The following is a 23,886-nucleotide window of genomic DNA, read 5'->3' as shown; positions in this document are numbered from 1 at the left end:
GATAACGTTTTAATAACGTTGTTGTGCTACCTGGGTGGTGGCATCTCAAAATGAGTGAAAAATTCTCGAGAAGGACGTTAAACAGTATGCAATCAACAACAATCCATTACCGAGTCATTGATGAAGGAAAATTTATAACTGTTTTTAACTTCTAAGGTAGGAGGATGAGAATTTAGCATCTACCTGACCAACAGGAAGCAAAAGTCTTACTACATGTAGGTTACCATCAAAATATTGATCAAATGTGTTCAGTACGATTTCGTCTATTTTAAGTTAAATTGAATATGAAGATTGAAAATAAAAGAAAGGAAACCTGAAATTTTATTAAGTCCTCGAACCATTTTCCATTTATAAAAACTATTAAAAACAAACACTGTTTAACAAGAATAAAAAAAAAATTAATAACAGCCCACAATAACTACCCTTTGACGTTTTACAAAATTTTGAAAGGTTTTAAAAGCTTTTAAAAAAAAAAAAATCAAACTTTTTTAGTTAGAACATTCTTTACATTATCGATACCTCTCAGCAGGAGATTATGTATATCTCATTTCATATTTGTATCATTCTATATGTTAACTAATGTGTTGAAGATTATATTATTCAATTGTTGTTTTTGCAATAACCTACTGGAGCAAACTGTAAATATTATGTAAACCATACACAGTTTGGGTGTACTATAAATTAAAGATGCATTGGTATTTTTTTGGTAAAATTTTTAAATCTATGAGCATAGAGTACGTGAGAAAATCTGCTAAAGATATTGATGTTTCAGATTACATGAGAATACAAGAAAAAAAATCCATTTATCCAATCTATGTTCATGACTATTCCATTTTTGTAAGAAGCATTCTTTTTCACAAACACTGGATCCCATTTGCGTTAAAAACCTATTTAAGTGCCATTTCTTAGTTCTTGAGTAAAAAGTTTACATAAGTCGAGACATTTCTAGACTTTTGAGAAAAAAAAAGCCTTAGTTTTAGCACGGCATCATTTTTTCAGGACATTGAACCTTTGTATATCTTCAGTAAATACATCCTTGCGGAAATGTTAATACCATAATCAATTATGTGTATATAACGATGAATTTAGATCTTCTGACGTTTTATACAAAGTATCCTTGATAGTGGAGACAGTTTGGTTTTTCTATTAATATTTAGGCAGATATCAAATTGCCCTAATGTTTGTATTACTATTTCGTTTTATGACTTACCTTTTGGTTTTTAAAATGGCAATTCAGAGTGATGTTGGTGAGGGTTTAGGAATTCAAGTTAGCGATAACCCAACAACATCATGTGTACAAATTGTTAACATACAAAGAGCGTCATCTTGTTTTTACAAATGCTTGACGTATCTTAATTCTCCACATATGTGCAGTTATAATAAGGTTGATGAGATGTGTATGTGTTGCAAAGATAATCCTGGAACGGCTTTGGCTGGCACGGGCTGGAAGTCATATATGCCTCGTAAATATACATATCAGTCGAAAATATTTCATTGAAAACAGAAGAAATATATCTAGGATAGGTGACAATATTTACTACATAATATTTATGATAATTATTATTTGCTATCGTCCTGGACGAGAGACAATCTTGTTTAATGTCATAATTTCCTATATTCTATTTTAACACTCATTTTAATATCTCATTGAGTTGTTTTTGAATGACATACATTGCAACAATTACTGTGGATTCCTTATTTTCGCGAGTACTTATCGCGAGAATATTTATTCACAAAAGGGCGGTTGATAAAAAGGATTTACATGGCTTGCAACAACGTAAAAATAAAAGCGAAAAATTTTATTCGTGAGTGATGCTTCTCGCGGAATTACGCGATAATAAATTCCTCGCTTTTAATTAGGAATTTACCGCATATGCCCTCAAAATCAGAGATTCGGAGATAAATTGTTCTGTACCACCTGTCTGTCTCTCTGTCTGATTAAATATTATTTGTTTGTCCACAATATCTGATTGGTTGGAGAAATTAATCTCAAAATTCACATGTGCAATATTTTTTACACGGCCTTTCTATGGGTACAAATATACTTATTCTCTTCACCTTTTGATCTTCTAGTTTGACCCAGCTTTGCAACAAATTACCAAATTTAATCCTTGGTCATAACTTTAATATATCTGATTAAATGTCATGAAACCTTTCCATAAATGTATTATTTTTTAACCTTGAATGACCTTGGATTATGAAATCTAAAAAAAAGTTTTTTAACCTTGAATGACCTTGGATTATGAAATCTAAAAAAAAGTCTGCACAATTGAATATAAGCTTTGAAAGTAAAGGAATTTCATACTTCACATGTAATGCGGGGGCATCAGTGTTTTTTTTAAACAGGTATTGGTTGGTACTTGCATAGATAAGAAATTTGGAAACAGGTTGCTCCTTCTATTTTATCAATGCATAAGATTCAAACCAAATAAGACCAATCAATTGGGATCTAATTTATTTTGTTGCAGATGACCCCCCCCCCCCCCCAAAAAAAAAAGAGTGACATGGATTTAGACTTTTTAGTGATTTCTTTTTCTTTGTTGGAAATTAGTTTTCTAATGATCGATTTTTGTTAACGACTTTTTCGATGACACCTTTATTTTTTTCATTTTTTCAGCCCCCTGTCCGGAAGGGTATACCACATACAACTACACTTATTTTGAAATTTGCCTCATGTATGTACCAGTTAATTCCAAGTACCCTGATGCTGTTGAAAACTGTAAGGAAAATGGCGGAGATCTCATCAAAATCGATTCTTTGGAGAAATATGACATTTTTAAAAGTTTTTCGGGTAGGTTGATTTACAAGCGATTTAAATTTTTGAAATATATTTCTTCAATACCACTTCTCAATTACATTCTTCAAAACCTTCAGATAATCATTATAAAGGTGACACAATGTGATTTTGAAAAAAAGAAGATATCATTGAAAACTGTATGATCTCCAATTTTCTTTTTTTTTTTTTTTTGCAAACAATTGTTACTACTTTTCTTTGTTCTAATTGATCATTTAATTGCTTGATTTAAGGGAACTTTGCATATGGAAATTAAACTGAATACAATTTCTTTCACGTGTATTAAAATAGTTTAAATTGATACTTTTTTAAATAAATACCATTAAGTTTGATGGTTTAAGACGTATACAAGTGTTGACACTCTATATAAAAACAGCTAGTTTCCGCATGGCTGAAACTCTGTGAAAACTTAAGCTTACTAATAGTTTCCGCAAGTTTCATCAAATTTCCGCACTTTGAAAACTGAACATGACCACGAATCCAAATGGTTTATTCAACGAAACGTTGAAGTTTACGATTTTGATACATCTTTATCTGTTTTAAGGCCAATATACAGGAAATGGACCTATCCAGGTGTGGGTTCAAGGAGTCAAGGACAACAACCAGTGGAGATTCCATGACGGGTCCCTGATGCCTGGTCACTGTCTTGCTAGCCAGTTAGATGGTCTGAATGAAATATACATGAGGGCAAGAAGTGATCTCGACTTTCGCTGTTATGACGACAGTTTTTATAGGAAACATCATTACGTTTGTGAAATATATCGCTTATTTCCCGTTTTCCGATGATTTTGGAGATATTCATAATGCCAAGGAATGACTCCAGACCTTGAAAAGGATTACAGGATGTGTGCAAAATCTATTTTTTTTTTCATATTCTAGCCAGTTACTTTTGAAAAAAACAAACTGTAAATGTTAATCTAAGTAATTTGTAAAAATGACCAAAACAAATGTTAAACTTATAATTATAGCAAGTTTGCTACATCTATGTTAAAAAAGATGCATATTTATGTTTGTAGAAAAAGGTCAACCTCTGCTTTTTTATGCAATTTAGGGAAAAAAATGAGGACGATAAGTAATTCATGTATATTTGGCACTTTTATTGAAAATAACTATTAAATAACACTTAAATAAATATTACTTGCTTTATACGTAAAAAAAACCCATTCGCTTCAAATTCCATAGTACAATGCAAGAGGATGTATGTAACCGTGAAAGAAAATTATACAGTAATGGAATGGGTATAAGGGACATAGCAAATTTAGGGTTTCCCGAGGGAGGAAGTTATTAACCGAGGCGTCGAAGTATTATTGTTCCAAAACAATCATAGACAATTTATTGAACAGGATAATCAGACATTAAAAAAACAAATATAGATCCATTTCAATAATTAAAAATTCCTGTGGATCCTAAGATTATAAGATTATCAATGCACCGTTACCAAGGGAAATGAAATATACGAGGGGTGTTCAAAAAGTTCGCGAAATAATTGAATAACATCCATAAAAGAAACAATATTTGGTTTCAGTGTTGATTATATTCTAAATCATTCCTCTCCAATTTTACTGGACATATGTCACCGTTCTGCTCATGCGCAATTCACGTGATGTAGGCGGTCACGTGAAACCCTCCGTAGCGTTCTGTCACAAAAGGTGAAATATTATTCTGTGTTTTATATTTCTTTCCAAGTAAGTTAATTTTGATATCAAAAACGGTTAATTTGTCAAAAATAGTCAAATCTCGTCAACAGAATTGGTGGATAGAATTATCCTTTCCAAAAATAAAGCATGCCGACCATCAAAACCCAAATTTTCTCTCTCGGGAGAGACTTTTATTCAAGGTGGATAGAGAATGGATGCCTTTTTTAAAATCATTTCTAATATGTTTAAAATCGAAAGTAAATGATATCTTAGGTATTTGATAATTATAGATTGTTGAAATATTCAACTATTTTTCAAAGTGTAAATTGGTTAATTAAAAACACATCTCTTTTCAAACTTGCTTTCACTGGGTAAGATAACAAGTATTATTTTAAACAACTGCCTTCCTTCACTAAAACGATCAATTCAATTATTGATTAAATTTATAGGATGTCATTTGTCTTAATAAACTGTGTACAAATTATTATACGCTTCTTCAGAGGGATTTCTAAGATATATCATAAATTTTACAGTGACCTGTATAGTGACGTCATTTTCAGTTTTTGACGTCACAAACAAGGAACAAAACGTTATTCAGCATATGCTATTAATAGAACTTGTGTTATTTTGTGACATTATTTTGAATATCTAATTTGATTTTGTTTTGTGAGCATATTCGCAGAATGCAAAGTGCTGTGGAAAGCAGTGATCTGAAGCAATGAGCAGAAAGCACTTTTTCCTTTCTATTAATATAACTTAATGATAAATAAATGAACAATCATTTTTTCATATCTTAAAAACAGATTTTCTCCTTCTAAGAATATGTATTTTGTGGTTTTTTGATTCATTTTTGTGGGTAATGGAATTAAGTCTTGTTGAAACGATTTATACAAGAAGAACATCACATGGAACTTCCAATTATTTTACCGTACAGAAAACACACTTAGTCTGGGTATTCTTAAAAATGTTGTTTTTGACGTTTTGATTTTTTTTGGTTGTTGTTATTAGGACTGTGTCTCAAAATCTATTCTTGATTCAATACAGAGCCTTTCTTTAATATGGATTGAAATTCTGAAGTGTGTAAAGTTTTAATAAATGCAATTCTGATTAGTTCTAAAAACTGCTACATGTCTATATGCTGTTATATTCTTAAGATGGTCGTGAAACAACAAGAAAATATATATATAATATACCATAAACATGTGATCAAGTTTGAGTCGATCAGAGATCGATTTCTGAATGATGGTGAAAATAATATATCGTGATAACTTTGTTATTTCCTAGCGATTTTGATCTATTAATTTAATTAAATTAGCGATCTGAAAAAGATCAAATTAATTTTAGTAAGAGAAAAAAGAAAGAGAAATTCTAAAATTGGTCTTTAAAGTCTAATAATGAAAGCCAATTAATCAATTTTTTCCTCTTTGAAGTTAAAACTTGATATGTTCTATTTACTGGATATTGGGTAAAAATTAATTAGTCGTAAAGAGCGGAACAGAGGTAAAATACAATTAAAAACAAGCTAATTCAGAGAATTCGTGTCCCCCGCTTAGGGAAAAATCGGATCCCCCTGACTGAATTTGTAGAATCATTAAATGTATACATGTGTACTGAAACAAATAAAACACATGTATGTCAATATGCATATAAAGATTTGATTGCTTATTCCTTATTAATTGTATAGAAGATTTTTTTCATATGGAATGTTTATCACACTGTATTGATTTTATGAGTTTGTACAAGCCAGACCCCATAATTTTATTTTTCATTTCACATGCTGAATACTATCATTTAGTAAAAAAAAGTATTTCAAAAAAAAAAAAAGAAAGTGGATCGTCCGGGATTCGAACCTGGGACTTCTCACATATGAAGCGAGAGACATACCACTAGACCACAGAACTACTTTACACAGGCAAAAATTATATGCAAAGATGAAGTCACATACATGTATTTATATATCACGTTCGATATTGTCAAAATTTTACACAATGCATAGTGTCTAATTTAACCTTTATTAAATAGTTCCAATGTAGTAAGAATATAAAGTCCGCCGAGAACCTGTTTTATAAGTAATAACTCTCCTCATGCCCCTGTGCTAAAAATAGCGACATGTAATACAATAAATACTAATAAAAAAAAACGATGCAGGACACTTTGAGAGGGGTGAGAGAGGTCTTAGGGAGTTTTGGTATAAAATTACATTGCAAAAGCTCTAAATCCTCTTGAAATATCGCCCGCAAAAGATAGTGTTGAACTTTGACCTTTTGACCTCAAAATAAATAGGGGTCTTTCTCAGGCCACAGGGAGTTGTTATGCAAAATTTCATTGCAAAACCTGAAACGGTTCTCGAGATATCGTGCGGAAACGAAAGTGTTATAACAGACAGAATTTGCGAATTTATGACCTTGACCTTTGGCCTCAAAATCAATAGGGTCTGCTCTAGTCCATAGGGAGTTGACATGCAGATTTTCATTGTGAAGGCTCAAAGGGTTCTCGAGATATCGTGTGGAAACGAAAAGCGTTACAGACAGACAGAATGACAGACGGACGGACAGACAGGCGGACAGACCCAAATTAATATCCCCCACTTTTCAAAAGGAATATGTATATACCTCTCGTTCAAAATGATGTCATATGTGCTAAACTTTTTAATATTCCTTTTGAACATAGACACAAGTGAAGCCCTCCTCCCCTCCCTCCAGACATATGTAAAGCTTTAAATACAGAATGGTAAGTGAATGAATCATAAACAAAACACTATAATGAAATCAGACATTTTATTGCAATCTCCCATTCAGAGTTGCCGTTCGTTCCTCTCTCAGACACCTCTGCTATGGGCTCATATCAAGATTTTTGCAGGATTGTTTCAAATGAAATCAATAGTTCTGGATTAATTAAGTAAATATCTACGTCAATAAATATAGCAATTGAATTATGATGAATTAAAAGAAATGCACTCTTTCATGTGTTTATTACATGTACTGTAAACAGCTGTAAATTAAGCAAAGGGGATCTCATTAGAATTTGTTCAGATGAAAAGTACAGCTTATTTTAGACGCTATTAGGTAACCTTACACAAAAAAGTAATTTTCTACATTTTTTAAACATGTTATACTTGGCTCAGTAATGTCATTTAAGATACAATGATCAAGGTCGAACGTGCAAAGTTTTCAATAAGATACTGATCTTTAATCAACTTTTAGTAGAGATGTATATTTCATTAGGTTATCTATACATTACTAAATTAATGCTTTCGACATGATTTTTTTTCAATGAAGTTTAAGTTTTATCTATGAAATATAATTCGAAAGGATATTTAATAGTAACCGTATTTTTTCTACTGGTTTGCTATAGATGCCTGATGACATTTTGAAATAGTCACAAGGGGCAACGTGTTTCAAAATGTCATCTGGTTCTACAGCAAACCAATAGAAAAGCATAACGGTAAATCACTTGTACCATAGCTAAAACTTGAATACGTAGATTTTAAAATTAAATCTAAGAGTTCCTCTGCTTAATCAAGCGTGCAAAACATCGACTTGGAAATTTATAGTTAGTTAAACAGTGTCAAAATATTAATGTTATTAAAATTATATCGTAATATACTATCAATTTATACACTGTATTCAATTTAATTATAATAATGATAAAAGATAACAGCCATTGACTTTTTGATAAATGAAATGATATGAGTTAATTTAGGGGACTATACTTTTATGCACGCTTGACCAAACAAGATATATCACTCGGAGAGGCACGTGCTTGAGTAGTCAGTCCAGGTATCAGTACGGAAAAGAGAATGTAAGTAACGCTTTCTCTAGCCCTAGATATCATCATAAAACTCTTTTACAACAAGTCTGAAAAGTGAGGTTATAGTTAAGGAAGAAATTAACCCTAGACCAATTATACCATTTTATTTAAAATTATTTTGTTCATCCAAAAAAGGTTCTTAAACTATGTATGACACACCAAGTGCAGAAGAAAATGTCTCTTCTTTTTACAAATCAAATTGGAAAGTTCTATCTTGTTCCTTACTTATTGCAGACTTTGGAATAAAATGGACGCGCATCTTTTGGTGCCATGATTATACGCCACGATATGTATTCGGGCCCTCTGTAACCATTACTGATCATTGAATCCGAATGTCATTAAAAGGGCTCATCTAGGGGTTCCAGATGAGCACTTCTTTTAAATAAACTAATACTTAACGGGGTTTATGCTTTATATTAGCTGTCGCTCTTTTCTTTTTGTCTATGTATAACAGCTATCAATCAATACATGCCCGCTATTGCAAACACTTTTGTTGGTTTCAAGATAAATCTGTCATGCCACTAAAATGTTAGGCTACATCGTTAAAATTGTCATTATTGAAAGTTCTGAATTTTCATATAAGTGCCATTTTGTCTGTCTATATCGAACGGGGAGTAACTGATTAACAAAGAAAAAAAAATGTAGAAAAATGTTTTATTATTTCTATAAATAAAATCTGTATTAATAGATTAAATGAAATCTATATTATGAGTCATTTTTGGATCAACTTTTTCTTGCGAAATTATGTAAGGAATCACTGTCTAGTTAGTGTAGTATGCCAGGGCATCAACGATAGTGGGAAAGATGGGATAATTTGCATAACGGGCGAATTATATTTCCATTTCATTGTGAAATAAAATTGTAGATTTAGACTTTAAAAATGTAGAATAATAGATTTAAATTACATGAGGACTTCCATGTCAATTTCAATAGTCCTCGCCCACTGACGTCAAACACAAAGGCAGCCGCACGAGATTTACATGCATATTTGGCCTCCTTAGCGTCAGACACAAAGATAGATGCGCACGAGATTTGCATGCTTATTAGGCCTCCTTAGCTCCTGACCTATCGACCTGCCTAATTTACATTCCGGCAGAATTATCAAGAAATAAACTCCCCCTAGCTTTCAAAGAGATATCACAGAGAAAAAGAATAGAAATGGAAATATTTACATATCATTCCTAGGTTCCCAGAGAGTAAAATTTCTATTGTATCGAAACTTAATGACGGAATAAATTGATACAAGAGTAAAAATGTAAGGCAAAAAAGTACACTCTCAATCCCTATGAATTTTTTGCGTCCATTGCCCCCTTGAGAGTTTTTTATAATCAAAATCAAGCTGCTCAACTACATTTTCTTTAGTTTAACAAAGTTTAAACTTTTATTCTGTGAATATGCATTATTATTCGACACTTTTCCAACCATAAAAAAGAAATCCCGCAAACCGATACTTGTTTTCCTCTCGAAACATACATTGAGGTGCTCATAATAGAGGAGGGATCAGGTGTTATGGGCTATTAGGAAATGAGCATCATATGCCGGCCGGTCACACCCGCACTGTAGTTCTTCTCATGAACAAGCGTTAACAATTCCATTTATAAATTGTCTAACAATTCATATAAGAGATGTTAATCAGCATTTGAGTAGATGATATTTTTTTCCTGACATTTTTATTGCATCGTCCATGGTTCTCTGAAAAGTTTATTTAAACGAGACTAGAAATATCCTTATTTAAAAAAAATGTAACTAGCCTTTTTTCAACCTCTTATTTCTAAATAATTTTACTCATTCAAGGACAGATGAAAAAAAACATTTTTTTTTTCTTTGGAGGAAACTTATAATCATGCCAAAAAGTGGATAAATCTTAGACTTTTATTCTCCTAAGAACTGGAAAATGAAATAGACTTGGAAAATATAAGCAATATTTCAATAAAAAACAAATACAGCAAAACTCGGTTGTAACGAAGTCGCTGGGACCTATGAAATTACTTCGTTATATCCGTAATTCGTTGTTACCGTATGATAAATTTATAAATTTATATAGCTGGAGAGCCAAGATGTCTTCCGTAAAGTCGCAATATCCATGTTCGTACTATACGAGTTTTACTGTATAGGCAAATCACACTCAACAAAGGTTTTCAGGTGAAAAAAATTCAGAGTATGTTATCTTAGTGCTAAAATTGTAATATAAACCTTAGAAAAATAAACCAAACCAGGTGAATTTTATGAGGAAAAACATAATGACAAAAAAATTAGCAACATCACAGACTTACTTTTACCATTTTGCTTTACTTTTATTAAGTTTTCGTCTTCTAAATTTAAATATATCCAAATATGATACAAAGGTTTCAGTTTCGGTTCTGTCCTTCATAGCAAGTTCACTGGTATATGAATAAAATTATCTTTTTTTAATCAATAACATGATTTTGAAATATCAAAATCACAGCACCAACTTCATACAAATACCCCCAAAAATAGATCTACTTCTAAGGCGACGCAGTAGGTTTCCATTGGATTTTCTACAGAGTTATAGAAAATTTGTCAATCAGGATTTCTATAGCACCTACTATATATCACTAAATTTTTAAGACTCGTATTTATCATAATTAACCCATTAGTCGACTTTTTTTCTCGGATTATGTTTGTTGGTAAATCAATTATTCTCAATAACTTATAAAAGAGAGAATGAAATCATCCCGAGCACATCGTATCGTGTAATTAAACGATAATTAAGTCTTGCGAACAAACAGTGATTTTCAGTATTTAATAAGACTCATCAGAGTGTTTGGGTGTATTCAATTTTTCCCTACGAAAATAATGCTGCAAATCACAATGACATAGTACTTTTATTACATAGGTTTATTAATAAATAAATCACCAGCTGTCAAATAGGTCAAAAAGCTTACAGTTCATCTAATGTGCGCAATGCCTTGTCGTCAAATGCATTTTAACGAAATATGTTTATTCTTCCAGAAGAATAAATTCGCGGTTATGCATTATTAATACATATATACATATCTACGGAAATTTTAAATATACTACAGTAATCTTTATACATGAATATGTTTCAAATTAGCTTTACTACTTATATCAGTCATTTTACAAAAAATGTAGCTAAAAATATTTTAAACAGATACACTTGTAATGATTTTTACCAGACATTTTGTTGCCGAAATCTAGTACTATGAAGTGAGTTAATTACTTTCTTTTAAATGTCCATCAAGTTTAAATATACCTGTAATCTCAATATATGAATGTTTTCTATAGTTAAAAAGACAGAAAAAGTTTACATAACTATTTGAATCTATGATATTTTGAAGTAGCGTTATAACGTTGTTATAAGTGAGAAACACGTGTACTTTATCTGAAATTTGGAAATAAACGATAGATTTCACAAACATAATGATATCGACTAGAAGTAGTAGAATCATAACACCGGAAGTCGAGGTCACTTTTTGCTCTCATGTATATTTCAGTCGGACTGTTAGACTGCCCAGCAAGACAGTGACCGGGCATCAGCGTGCCGTCATGGAACCTCCACTGTAGGTTGTCCTCCACTCCCTGAACCCAAACATCTGTAGGACCATTACTGGTGTATTGACCTATAATTTAGTAACAGGTATAAAAAAAAAACATAATATACATCATTTACGTGTACCACTAGACTGAATACTATGCAGGACAGAAAATACAAACAAACTTTAATGTCAAATAGAAAAAGCAACAGGGACAAAGGAAAAATCAGTACATATTTAGCAGTATTCAAACTATTTTTCATATTCAAGTTTCCTTGGAATGTATGCCTAACTAGAGGTAATGTGAGCAATGAGCTCACTAAATGATACACCCCGCCTCCCATAATGTCCATTTGTTGCTATAATATTGTTTTACGGTAATGTGTAAAGAGGAATATTTACATTTGCAAATGTTTTCCTTAATATAACACTACTAAAGGAATGCGTATCTACAACTGTATAAATACAGGTACAGGGTCAAGAGGTCATAGATGTGCCTATGGATAATCGTTTGACGAAATTTCTCAGTGACGTCATAAAAGGTCGACGCGCGTTCAGTGGATTATATATTTACCGTTGAGTTTAAAAAATAATGCATTTCACACGCTAAAAGTCATAATCAGGCAAATATAAAGTATGAATAAGTCACAAATGTAAATATAAGTAATAAGGTATCATTTTAAAACATCTATCGAGCTATAAATATGGGTTGGTATGAGATTAAATTAAATTCATCGTAAAGCCCTTCGGACTTTATGGAATTTAATCTAGTGACCAACCCTTATTTATATACCGATAGATGTTTTATAAAAATGATACCTTATTTCTTAAATAATTCGTCCTATCAAATGTTATCCAGAAGTTTCTATATGTGACGTCATAGGTAAACATATAATTGCAATGTCCATGTTTTGCTATGGGAAACCTAAAATACGTGTCAAATTAAAAAGTAAAACAGGAGGTGCACAATGGCAATATGTAATAAAGATTCTGTGAAAGTTTCATTAAATTTCAATCTGTAGTATAAGAGGAGTTGCGGATAAGAGATAAAGCGTAACAGACGGAGGGACGGAAATCCCAAATTACTATATACCCTCCCACTTTTCAAGCGGGGGGTATAAGAAAAAGGCTAACATACATGTGTACATTATTAGTGAAATGAAAAGTAGAGGTGAAAGCAAAAATAAAAAAAATTGAAAAGATTTTATATTTTCTACAGTAACACTTCTTAATTTCTGCAGTAACACTCCTTCAAAAAAACAAAAAACAAAAACAAGACATGTTTGTGAAACACTATGCGCCCGGCAGGAAAAAAGTTTTCGAAAACTGTTTTTAACATACATGTATAGGTCACAGTCAAGGTAATTGACCTTAATGTCATTTGAAAGAACTTTATTAGTGGAGTATGCATACCAAATATGAATCTCAATCTCCTATGATTAAAAAAATATGGTGAAAGTTCGGAAAAAAAAACTATTTTTAGCATATATTTGCAGTCAAGGTCACAATGTTAATGATCTTGGTGTCATCTGAAAGAATTTTTTCTGTGGAGTATGCATACGAAAAATGTAGTCTGTATCTCCTATGGTTCAAAATTATGTCGAAAGTTCGAGAACATCTACTTTTAGCATTAAGGTCACATTCAAGGAAACAAGGTCATTATCCTTGGTGTCATTTGTATGAGTTTAATTAGTGAACCATGCATACAAAATATGAAGCCTCTATCTCTTATGGTTCGAAAGTTATGGAAAAATTTTGAAAAAGCTATCTTTACCTTGTAGGTCAAGGTCACAAGGTCATTGACCTTGGTGTGCTTTAAAAGAACTTTTTTTCGTGGAGTAGGCATACTAAATATGAAGTCTGTACCTCTCAAGTTTCAAACGCTATGTCGAAGGTTAAAGTTGACAACAGAAATACAAACAGATAAACAGACAAACAGACAAATAAACAGGACAAAAAAATATACGCCTCGGATCTATCGATCTAGGCGCATAAAAATACAGCCTCTCTTCTAGAAAATGTTTTAAGGTTGAAGATTTTCATGAAGAGTGACCGTTGTAAATTCCTTTTTTTGATATAACAAAAAACTCTCAACAAGTCTGCTCACCCGAATAAGCTTTAAAAATTGCGTATTTTTCCAACGAATCGATTTTAATGAGATCTCCTCCATTTTGCTTACAATGTTCGACGGCATCGGGATACTTGGTTTTAATTGATACATACATAAGGCAGATCTCAAAGTAAGTGTAGTTAAATGTGGTATATCCTGCTGGACAGGGTGCTGAAAAATAAAAAAAATATATATATAATAAAGCTATCGTGGAAAAGTACGTCGAGAAAAATCAATCGAAAGAAACTTAATATTTTAGGCAAAAATGTGATAATCACAAAAAGATATCTAATAAAACACCTGAATATTCCGTCCTTTATATTTTGTTTAAGAGGAGGGATCTTTAAGACTAACAAAAAAGTATAATACATTGATCGTTCACATCTGCATTGAGGTATATGCATTGATTAGGTAGAGGAAGCACTCTGTTCCAAAGATATATGTTTACTTATTGCCTAAAATGAACCTATCAGTATATCAATAAATTGACTACAACCCTCTGTCCCACTTCATATATCAAGATAAAGTAGCGACTTAGTGCTCTCATTTCCAACAATAAAATTTCTTTTTGAGAATCAAAGTGTTGGAAAACAGGCATCGTGAAAATGCGATGTTCTTGAATTTTCTGAAAAAAGGCGTATTTGACAATCTTCAGCAAGGAACAGAAATATGAGCACAACCCTCGATCCCACAATTAATACACGTTTTATGATATTCAGACACAGATCTTTCATTGTGTAATTACAAATTTTGGATCAGAGCGTGTGCTCTATATGAAATATTGAAAAAAATGCTTACACTTTCTGGCCATTTTTAAAGGAATGTAGAGAATATTGTAAAAAGGAAGTGGCATTTCATGACATCATTTTGCATTGACACGAAAGAGAATTAGTCATTTTAAATGAATACATGGTCACTGATATATAATGCATTGACAGCCCAAATTGAGCAGTTTCATTTATTCAGAAATTCACAGGACCATAAAAGGCCCTACGTGGCCCTTCCCTTCCTATTCAATCAAGGACCAAACAAGACGTGCTTATTTAATAATGATTTCCCAATAAGACAGCTTTTGGAAATGGTTGATCAATCGCGAGTCAAACTCAAGGTTAAGAGATTAAAAAAAATATTGTTACACAAGGAAAGGACTTGTTCTCAGTGAATATATCTGTGAAATAAGTAAGTCTTTGCGCTAACCATTATAAAGTTTTGACCAATTTTTTGACATACTGATCATTCCTAATATCAACGTCAAAGATACAAATTTAAGGACTTCCATCCCTAATGGAACCAAATTCCCTACCCTTAAATGTCTGTCAAGTACATAATACTTTGATATTATATTAAAACATTTTAAAGTGGAAAAGGATTGCCTGCGAGAAAGTTTCAAAAATTTAATCAATTAAGCAGTAGTTAGTTAACAAAGATTGAACTGAAGTCTATGGGGAGAAAAGTTTTTTTTTTATCAAAATGAAAATTCAAATAATTTGAATATCAATTAATCCTGCGGTGGAAAGATGAATTATAACATTAGAAATAGAATGACAATTGAAAACAATTACTAGTGTTTTACCCGCTAAATTTCTTAATTGATTTCTTTATTAATTAAAAATGGGGAGATAACTATTACCAAAATTCATGGTCATAAATTAGGACACATCCCAATATACATACTTATGGTAATAAATGGGAAGTATGTCTAAAAAGACTGAGTATTCAATGCCTACATATCTGTTATGTATTCAATTTCATTGAATTTGTTCCTATTAGGGATTGAACATCTTAAGAAAACAAGGGGAAGGCCTTGTTACAAGAGATAGATGCTTCGTGTGTAATCCATAAACCCTACCACCAAGTTGAGCTGTTCATAAGTTTTGGCAAAGGTTAAAATTTGCAAAAGGAGGTCAAACACAAATGTCAAGGTCAAAAGGTTTGTACATGTATCAAATGTAAGGACGCCTTGTCACATGGAATAAACCTAAGAAATATACATAAAGGTTCTTGTTCTAATTGTTCAAAGATTATATTCAATGTAAAAACCTTATTTAAGTGGTCAAATTCTAATGTTAAGATAATAAAATAGCATCCGTGGAAATATCTCATCACAATTAATACACATGTACTAGATATGGCCAATTAGGAAAGTTGTGCGATTTTTTGCAAAGTTGAGTCATACTCCAACGTTAGAGGTCAAGAGAATATAAATGTAAGTACCAAAAAAGGCAAAAGGATTACAAGTGAACTTTAATTCCAAACAATCAAAATTTAAAGTATTTTAGCAATGTAAAAGATTTTGAGGACAAACAGATATAAAGAAACAAAGAAACAGAGAAACAGACACGACAAAAGCAATATACCTCCGAATCCTCTATAACTAGGACAGGAAATTTTTTATGAAATATGGAAGTCAAAATAGGTCTCAATACGAGGCAGTATCAACAGAACAATATTAATGTAGAATATTCGAAATTATGCATCATGCAAGATCGCTTCTCGTCATGTACAAAAACAAAAATGACTTTAAAATTTTTAGATATCATTTACCAGTAGTAAAGATTATCGATTATATCTCTGTTGTGTTAAAGATAATGTTTTTGACTTTATAGTTTTCTGATACTTACATGGCATATAGGACGTCCAGCCAGGGTCAGTTATTGCGACTCCAGGAGAATCCTTACAGCACTTACACAGCTCATTAACTTCATTATGACTGCACATATATGGGGAATCAAAATTTGTCAAACATTTGTAGAAACAAGTTGACGCTCTTTCTATATTATCAATTTGTATAAAAGGAATCGGTTGGATTTTGACTAACTTGAATTCCTAAGCTTTCGTCAACATAACTCTGAATTGTAAATTTACAAACCAAAAAGACTGCCATTAAACGAAACATTTTGGTGATGAAATATCTATCTGAATAATGAAAGTCAAACTAAATTGTTTCCACTATCAAAGAATTCTTGTTATGAAAATCCTGGAGTTTTAAATCCATCCTTTTATATAAATCTCGATGATTTTCCATTTCAGGCAAGGTAATATTTACTAAAGATGTAAAAGATCAATGTTTTGGTATAATCGATGTCATGATAAATCTAGGATATATTTCTTTATTTGAAAGAATGCAATATTTCGACTTGTTAAGGCTTAATGTAAACTTCACACAAAGAGAAGGTACCTCAAAAGAGGTTTCTTGCAGCCGGCATCCGGTACCTTTTATGTTTTACGTCGATTAGGAACATCAATTTGTTTTCTCGGGTTTTTATTGGAGTTAAAATCTATAATAAAAGCAGATTTTCTCACGTACTTAATATTTAGAGATATTTTAGATTTTTTTGCATCCATTATTATATTTGCACGTTAAAATAGTTCATAACGCAAAAAAAGCGATTAAACATTGGCTTAATAACAATATATAGCTAGCATATAAAAAATAGAGTATAAATACTTTGTTGATCGCTAAACACCAACTGCCAACTCATCATAAAGAACAATGCTTTAACTACTGTGTGATTTAAAAAATTCAAAGCTTGCCAAAAAATCTCTAGATTTTCCAGAAATACTTATTCCGCTCTGTTATAATCAGCCTTTTTCTGATCCTGTGAATTTTATACTTTTATACTTAAGATCTACTTATAAGAGATACTTCGAGGACTTTTAAACAATGTTCAGTTTTATATCTGTCATTCTATATATTGTATTGGACTCGAAATGAATACATTCCAATTTCTAACAAATTGGCGTAATATCTCGTTGTCGCATTCTTCTCAGCAACCCAGTAGGACTTTCAGTCCTTGATTATCGTTCAACTCACCTTAAAAGTCATTGGTAGTGACTGTTCCTTCTCCAATCAAATATATCATTCAGTTAATTTTTTTTTTCGATTAGACGTTAAATACCCAGAGTTTTTGTCACAGGAAGCGTTTGCACGATGAGGAACACAAAGTAAATAGAGATTCCCTAGCCAGCATACATAAATTAGACCAACGTTGATACATGTAACTAATGAGGATGTTGTAATCGGAAAACAAATTTTCAACGATGTACCATTACCTACGAAAGCCCAGAAGGCTCATTCGAGATTCGAGTTTCCAAATACGAGATTCGAAATTCGAGATTCAAAATTCGAAATTCGAGATTCAAAATTCGAGTTTCGAGATTCAAGATCCAAACGAACCAATCAAAAGCGGGTTCAACATTTGATTATTTCCCTTTATTATGTTTTTACTATCAAGAAATAATTCAATATAATTATATCAAATGGGTCATTTCATTAAATTACAATGCAAGAAAAAGTGTTATATATATTAGAGGGAAATTTAAATAATTAATGGATTTTTGATCCGCAATGAATATTTCAATTTATATTATAGATTCTTAAATATTAAATAGATTACATATATCAGGAGTATATAGTTATATTTTTGTATTGATGACAAATTACCGGCCGCCAGGAGATGGTCGGTTATACGATATGAAAGTTCGAAGTCGCTGCGCGTTTCTGCGGAGTTAAAACAATTTAAATAAAAAATATATTAAAAAGACGGTCGTAAGGTTAAAGAAAAACGCACAATAAACATAAAATTAAAAATTCTTATGAAGAATGAGGTAAATATTTCATCCAATACTGACTTAGAAATTTAGATATGTTTGAAGTGCGGAGAAAATTAAGACATGTGTTGGGCGTAGTCTAAATCAAAGACCGCGTTATGTATATTACACAATTTTACTTTCTCTATTCAAACGGGATTTGTTGTACGTATTTATTTTAAAATGACGTGTACATATGTACACATATAAACATTTTGAAAAATATGGTTAAATGTAAATTCATTAAAAGACTTAGCAGGCTACAAAATATTACAAGATTTACGAGGATAATGCACGTTTTACAATGTGCCAAGAATTTTCCCGCTACAACTCAAAGAGAAGAAATGAAGTGGCGGATCTAGAGGGAGTTTAGTTTTTTCCTCTAAGAGAGAGCAAGGATACCAACATATTTGCTGCATTTTTATTAAATTAAACTACACTGCATATCTAGTTGTAGATTACATTTAATTTTAGCTTTAAACTTTTAATGTAAATGCCATACAAGGCCCACGGTTCAAAAGTTGTTGACGCAGAGTACCAGGGGTTAATACTGAAACATGTATTATATAATTAAGAAAATCATGCAATGTAGAGCACAAGCTTTTAATATCACGAGGATATATATTAAAAGATAAATATAAGATATTTTAAAAACAGACCACCATAGTCTTTAGTTGCTTCATAAAAGGAACATTAATTGGTTTGCGGCCGATTTTTGACGCTTACGTCAATACATGTTTCTTGTCTTAATTTTTAGAAAAACACAGGTACGTGTGGACAAGACACCCCCCCCCCCCCTTGATATTGAACCCCGGGGCTTATTTCTCTGTTATGTGTAGCCTTACAATACGAAAAAAATCGCTGGCGTAAAACCTCCAGAATAATCGCTCAACCAAAAATACAAAACAAAAAAACACTATTCATTACCCCACTTTACAAGAAAGAAAGCTGTTTACGGAAAAAATGTGGGATTATTACGTGATGCAGAGTCAGTCCGATAGCATGGACTAAGACAGAAATCAGTGGCAGATTTAAGGGGGGGCGCACACGGCGCGCGCCCCCTTAAAATTGTCCAAGTTAGCATAAAACATAGTTTGTCGAGAAAATGTTTTAAATGTCTACTCGGTAGACCTCATTTTTACCCTACAAAACCTCTAGAATCCAAGAGCTTCCGGGGCCTTCGCCCCCTGGGCCCCCACCAGGTCTTTGCCCCCAGACCCCCTGCCTGAATCTGGCGCCCCCTAACTTCAATTCCTGGATCCGCCCCTGGAAATACATTGTATATGTAGAGACAGTGTGAATTGACATATAAAGTTAAAACAAAATAAATGCATTTAACACCAGTGGGGGTACAACGTAAACAGACTGGAGTGGCATATCCTTCTCTTATAATGTATAGTGGGTATTTGGGGGGGGGGGGGGTGTTGAGCGATTATTATGGGGATTTTACAATTTTTTGTTATTGTATACATGATGAATAAGCTTAATAAATAAAACTTGTGAAAAAAATGTCCAATAAGCCCTAGGGTTGAATATCGAGGGGGGAGGGGGCGGGGGGGGGGGGGGTTGGTACCTTTCACAAGTACCTGTGGTTTTCCTAACACAGGAAATGCATAAAAATTAAGTTTAGTAGACAATTCAAAAATGTACTCCTGATATATGAAATCTATTTAATATTTAAGAATCTATAATATAAATAAAAATATTTTTTGCTGATCAAAATTCCATTAATTATTTAAATTTCCCTCTAATATATATAACACGTTTTCTTGCATTGTAATTTAATCAAATGACCCATTTGATATAATTATATTGAACTATTTCTTGATAGTAAAAACATAATAAAGGGAAAGAATCAAATGTTGAACCCGCTTTTGATTGGTTCGTTTGGATCTTGAATCTCGAACAGAGAAATAAGCCCCGGGGTTCAATATCAAGGGGGGGGGGGGTGTCTTGTCCACACGTACCTGTGTTTTTCTAAAAATTAAGACAAGAAACATGTATTGACGTAAGCGTCAAAAATCGGCCGCAAACCAATTAATGTTCCTTTTATGAAGCAACTAAAGACTATGGTGGTCTGTTTTTAAAATATCTTATATTTATCTTTTAATATATATCCTCGTGATATTAAAAGCTTGTGCTCTACATTGCATGATTTTCTTAATTATATAATGCATGTTTCAGTATTAACCCCTGGTACTCTGCGTCAACAACTTTTGAACCGTGGGCCTTGTATGGCATTTACATTAAAAGTTTAAAGCTAAAATTAAATGTAATCTACAACTAGATATGCAGTGTAGTTTAATTTAATAAAAATGCAGCAAATATGTTGGTATCCTTGCTCTCTCTTAGAGGAAAAAACTAAACTCCCTCTAGATCCGCCACTTCATTTCTTCTCTTTGAGTTGTAGCGGGAAAATTCTTGGCACATTGTAAAACGTGCATTATCCTCGTAAATCTTGTAATATTTTGTAGCCTGCTAAGTCTTTTAATGAATTTACATTTAACCATATTTTTCAAAATGTTTATATGTGTACATATGTACACGTCATTTTAAAATAAATACGTACAACAAATCCCGTTTGAATAGAGAAAGTAAAATTGTGTAATATACATAACGCGGTCTTTGATTTAGACTACGCCCAACACATGTCTTAATTTTCTCCGCACTTCAAACAAACCTAAATTTCTAAGTCAGTATTGGATGAATTATTTACCTCATTCTTCATAAGAATTTTTAATTTTATGTTTATTGTGCGTTTTTCTTTAACCTTAAGACCGTCTTTTTAATATATTTTTTATTTAAATTGTTTTAACTCCGCAGAAACGCGCAGCGACTTCGAACTTTCATATCGTATAACCGACCATCTCCTGGCGGCCGGTAATTTGTCATCAATACAAAAATATAACTATATACTCCTGATATATGTAATCTATTTAATATTTAAGAATCTATAATATAAATTGAAATATTCATTGCGGATCAAAAATCCATTAATTATTTAAATTTCCCTCTAATATATATAACACTTTTTCTTGCATTGTAATTTAATGAAATGACCCATTTGATATAATTATATTGAATCATTTCTTGATAGTAAAAACATAATAAAGGGAAATAATCAAATGTTGAACCCGCTTTTGATTGGTTCGTTTGGATCTTGAATCTCGAAACTCGAATTTTGAATCTCGAATTTCGAATTTTGAATCTCGAATTTCGAATCTCGTATTTGGAAACTCGAATCTCGAATGAGCCTTCTGGGCTTTCGTAATTACCTGATATCGTACTCTTATTGGGATACATTGGCTAACGTAATTTGGCTTAATTTGCTTCAGTGTGTGTAGCTGTCATATATGTAAAGAAATTAAGGTTAATTGGTCCTATGTTTATGGTTAGGTCAACGTTGGCGCAATGTATACTGATGTATTTTTTAATATGAATGAATAAAAACCTCAGTACATGTACTTGCTTATATTTTATTTCAGTAAATCTTAAGTAGAATAGTTAAAGAGTTGAACAAACAACTCCTTATTACAGATGATGGACAGATGCTGATTCATTGTACTGCATTACCAAAAAAGTAAATGGTTTCCTATAGATGTACCTACGTTGGATCTTTGTTCAATGCAACATATCTCATCATGATTTGGTCAACAGCTTTTTGATATTCGAAATATATGTTAAACTAATAATAAATTTATGATATCTAAATATATGTTTAACTTATGTTGAATTTAGGAGATGGTATTGTATACTTTTGTTTGTATCCTGTTAATTTCTTATTAATTAGCACTCGCTCAGTGACCAGTTGTCCCGTATTCAAGCCCTGGCTGTCATCTAAGTCAAAAAAGTACGAAGCAGTTGCTGTTTTGCAAAGCACTCGATATTTTGAAGTAAAAACTGTGGGTCAATAGGATGAGACATTTAAAAAGTTTAAAGAGCCAGAGCTCAATATACGATTGCCGTTCAAAAATTACACGGACTTGTTGCACAGAAAAAAATATTTGACGACATAACCGGGCAAATTGTCACACATAATATAAAGAATCTTAACTTAGATGGTCTTTTAATATTTATATCAAAATGTTATAAATTGGTATCAAGTTTGAGTGATTTTCAGGACAAATCATGAAGTCAAAGAGCAGCAAAATCTTTAACGTCACAGGCATTATAGAATTTATGTGATTGAGCTTTCAATTTCTCAACATTTTCCCAAGAGTACACGTACAGTTTGAGTAACCTTATCTACTCAACATCCAAACACCATTTCGTATCAAGCTTAAAATCTATTAAACAAGTAAAGAATATTCTTTAAAAAAACTGAAGGCATTTATGAGATATAGTGTGATATTAGTGACTCTCAATCACGTTCGTTACCGTCCGGTTCAAGTTATCGTCGATAATCTTCTTCCCGTCCTCCCGTATCGCCTTCTTACAGAGGTCTAACGGTCTAAAATCTCAACTTGCTATTTGTGGACGAATGTCACGAATAACCTAGTTTACTACATGTTTTATTCTGCATATTGTGGATCTATGTTGGTGATATCTCAAGCATTACACATAATTTAACAAAAGTGTTGTGCGCCGTCAATTAGGAGAGACATAATTTTCACAGCCATTTTCGCGGGATCCGCATCATGGAAAAATCACTATATTTCTGTTAGTACTTCAAATATCACGTAAGATATCTAAATACAAAAAAATATAGCAATTTAAAGTTACATTTGAGAAAATTGTCGAAAGATATCGCAAATTATAAAAAAAAAATATGAGTTAAATTTTGGATTCGGCATGCTTTTGCTACAAATGTTTTGTCATGATCCGTACCTCTTCATCAGCGATATGTAAATACCGATAATTTTAGTAGATTTGTTTTTTATATACAGAAACTTTCCCCAAATTTATTGGAATATTTAAGATACATATTGCTGTGAAATTTCATAACTATAGTATATGACGTCTGTAAGAGTAAATAATAGCAGAGTCCGCAAATCAGTGCAAGTGAAAATGCATAATAACATTCTGTATCGAATAATTTCCATTTACATAACATCTATTAATTGTCACTCAGATCAGCAAATTTACATTCCTTTCCTCAAGATTTTTTTTACCGTTTAATTCTTTTGAAATTATCTAATTCATATATAGATTATATTCTAGATTAAACAACTATTCGTTTTCTTATCACATTATTAAATATCATAGATTGTTGAATTGCTTTTGATGTTGCAAAGTGTTTGTGTTAACGCACTGCCTATACTTTGTTTTCAATTGAAAGATAATGCATTAGTTTGTTTTCTTAAAAGCATCACAAACAATAGGATAAATTTAAATTCTTTATACTCCATACCTCTTATAATTTTGTTTAACTGTTGCCAAAAATAATAATTTATATAAACCCTAGAATCACTTACGGATAAATAAAATAGA

At 31.9% G+C, this 23,886-nt stretch overlaps 1 protein-coding gene across 1 annotated transcript; it reads left to right on the top strand.

Annotated features, from left to right (window-relative positions):
- Positions 1-1,225: 1,225 nt before the first annotated feature.
- On the top strand, positions 1,226-3,880 carry LOC134264654 (uncharacterized). Its single transcript, XM_062746950.1, has 3 exons — positions 1,226-1,397; positions 2,618-2,791; positions 3,339-3,880. The coding sequence occupies exons 1-3, from the start codon at positions 1,226-1,228 to the stop codon at positions 3,578-3,580; spliced, it is 588 nt and encodes a 195-aa protein (XP_062602934.1). The 3' UTR covers positions 3,581-3,880.
- The last annotated feature ends 20,006 nt before the right edge of the window (positions 3,881-23,886 follow it).

Source organism: Saccostrea cucullata, unplaced genomic scaffold (assembly GCF_032062105.1).
Source record: "Saccostrea cucullata isolate Sc308-1 unplaced genomic scaffold, CSIRO_AGI_Scuc_v1 ctg2824, whole genome shotgun sequence".
In the NCBI taxonomy this organism is placed as follows: domain Eukaryota; kingdom Metazoa; phylum Mollusca; class Bivalvia; order Ostreida; family Ostreidae; genus Saccostrea; species Saccostrea cuccullata.
This window is presented reverse-complemented; position numbering and strand designations above follow the sequence as displayed.

Excerpts from the sequence above, each read along its gene's own strand:
- LOC134264654 (XM_062746950.1), top strand. The coding sequence starts at position 1,226 with ATGGCAATTCAGAGTGATGTTGGTGAGGGTTTAGGAATTCAAGTTAGC. Across the intron at positions 1,398-2,617 it reads TAATAAGGTTGATGAGATGT|CCCCCTGTCCGGAAGGGTAT; the intron begins GTATGTGTTGCA and ends TCATTTTTTCAG. Across the intron at positions 2,792-3,338 it reads CATTTTTAAAAGTTTTTCGG|GCCAATATACAGGAAATGGA; the intron begins GTAGGTTGATTT and ends ATCTGTTTTAAG.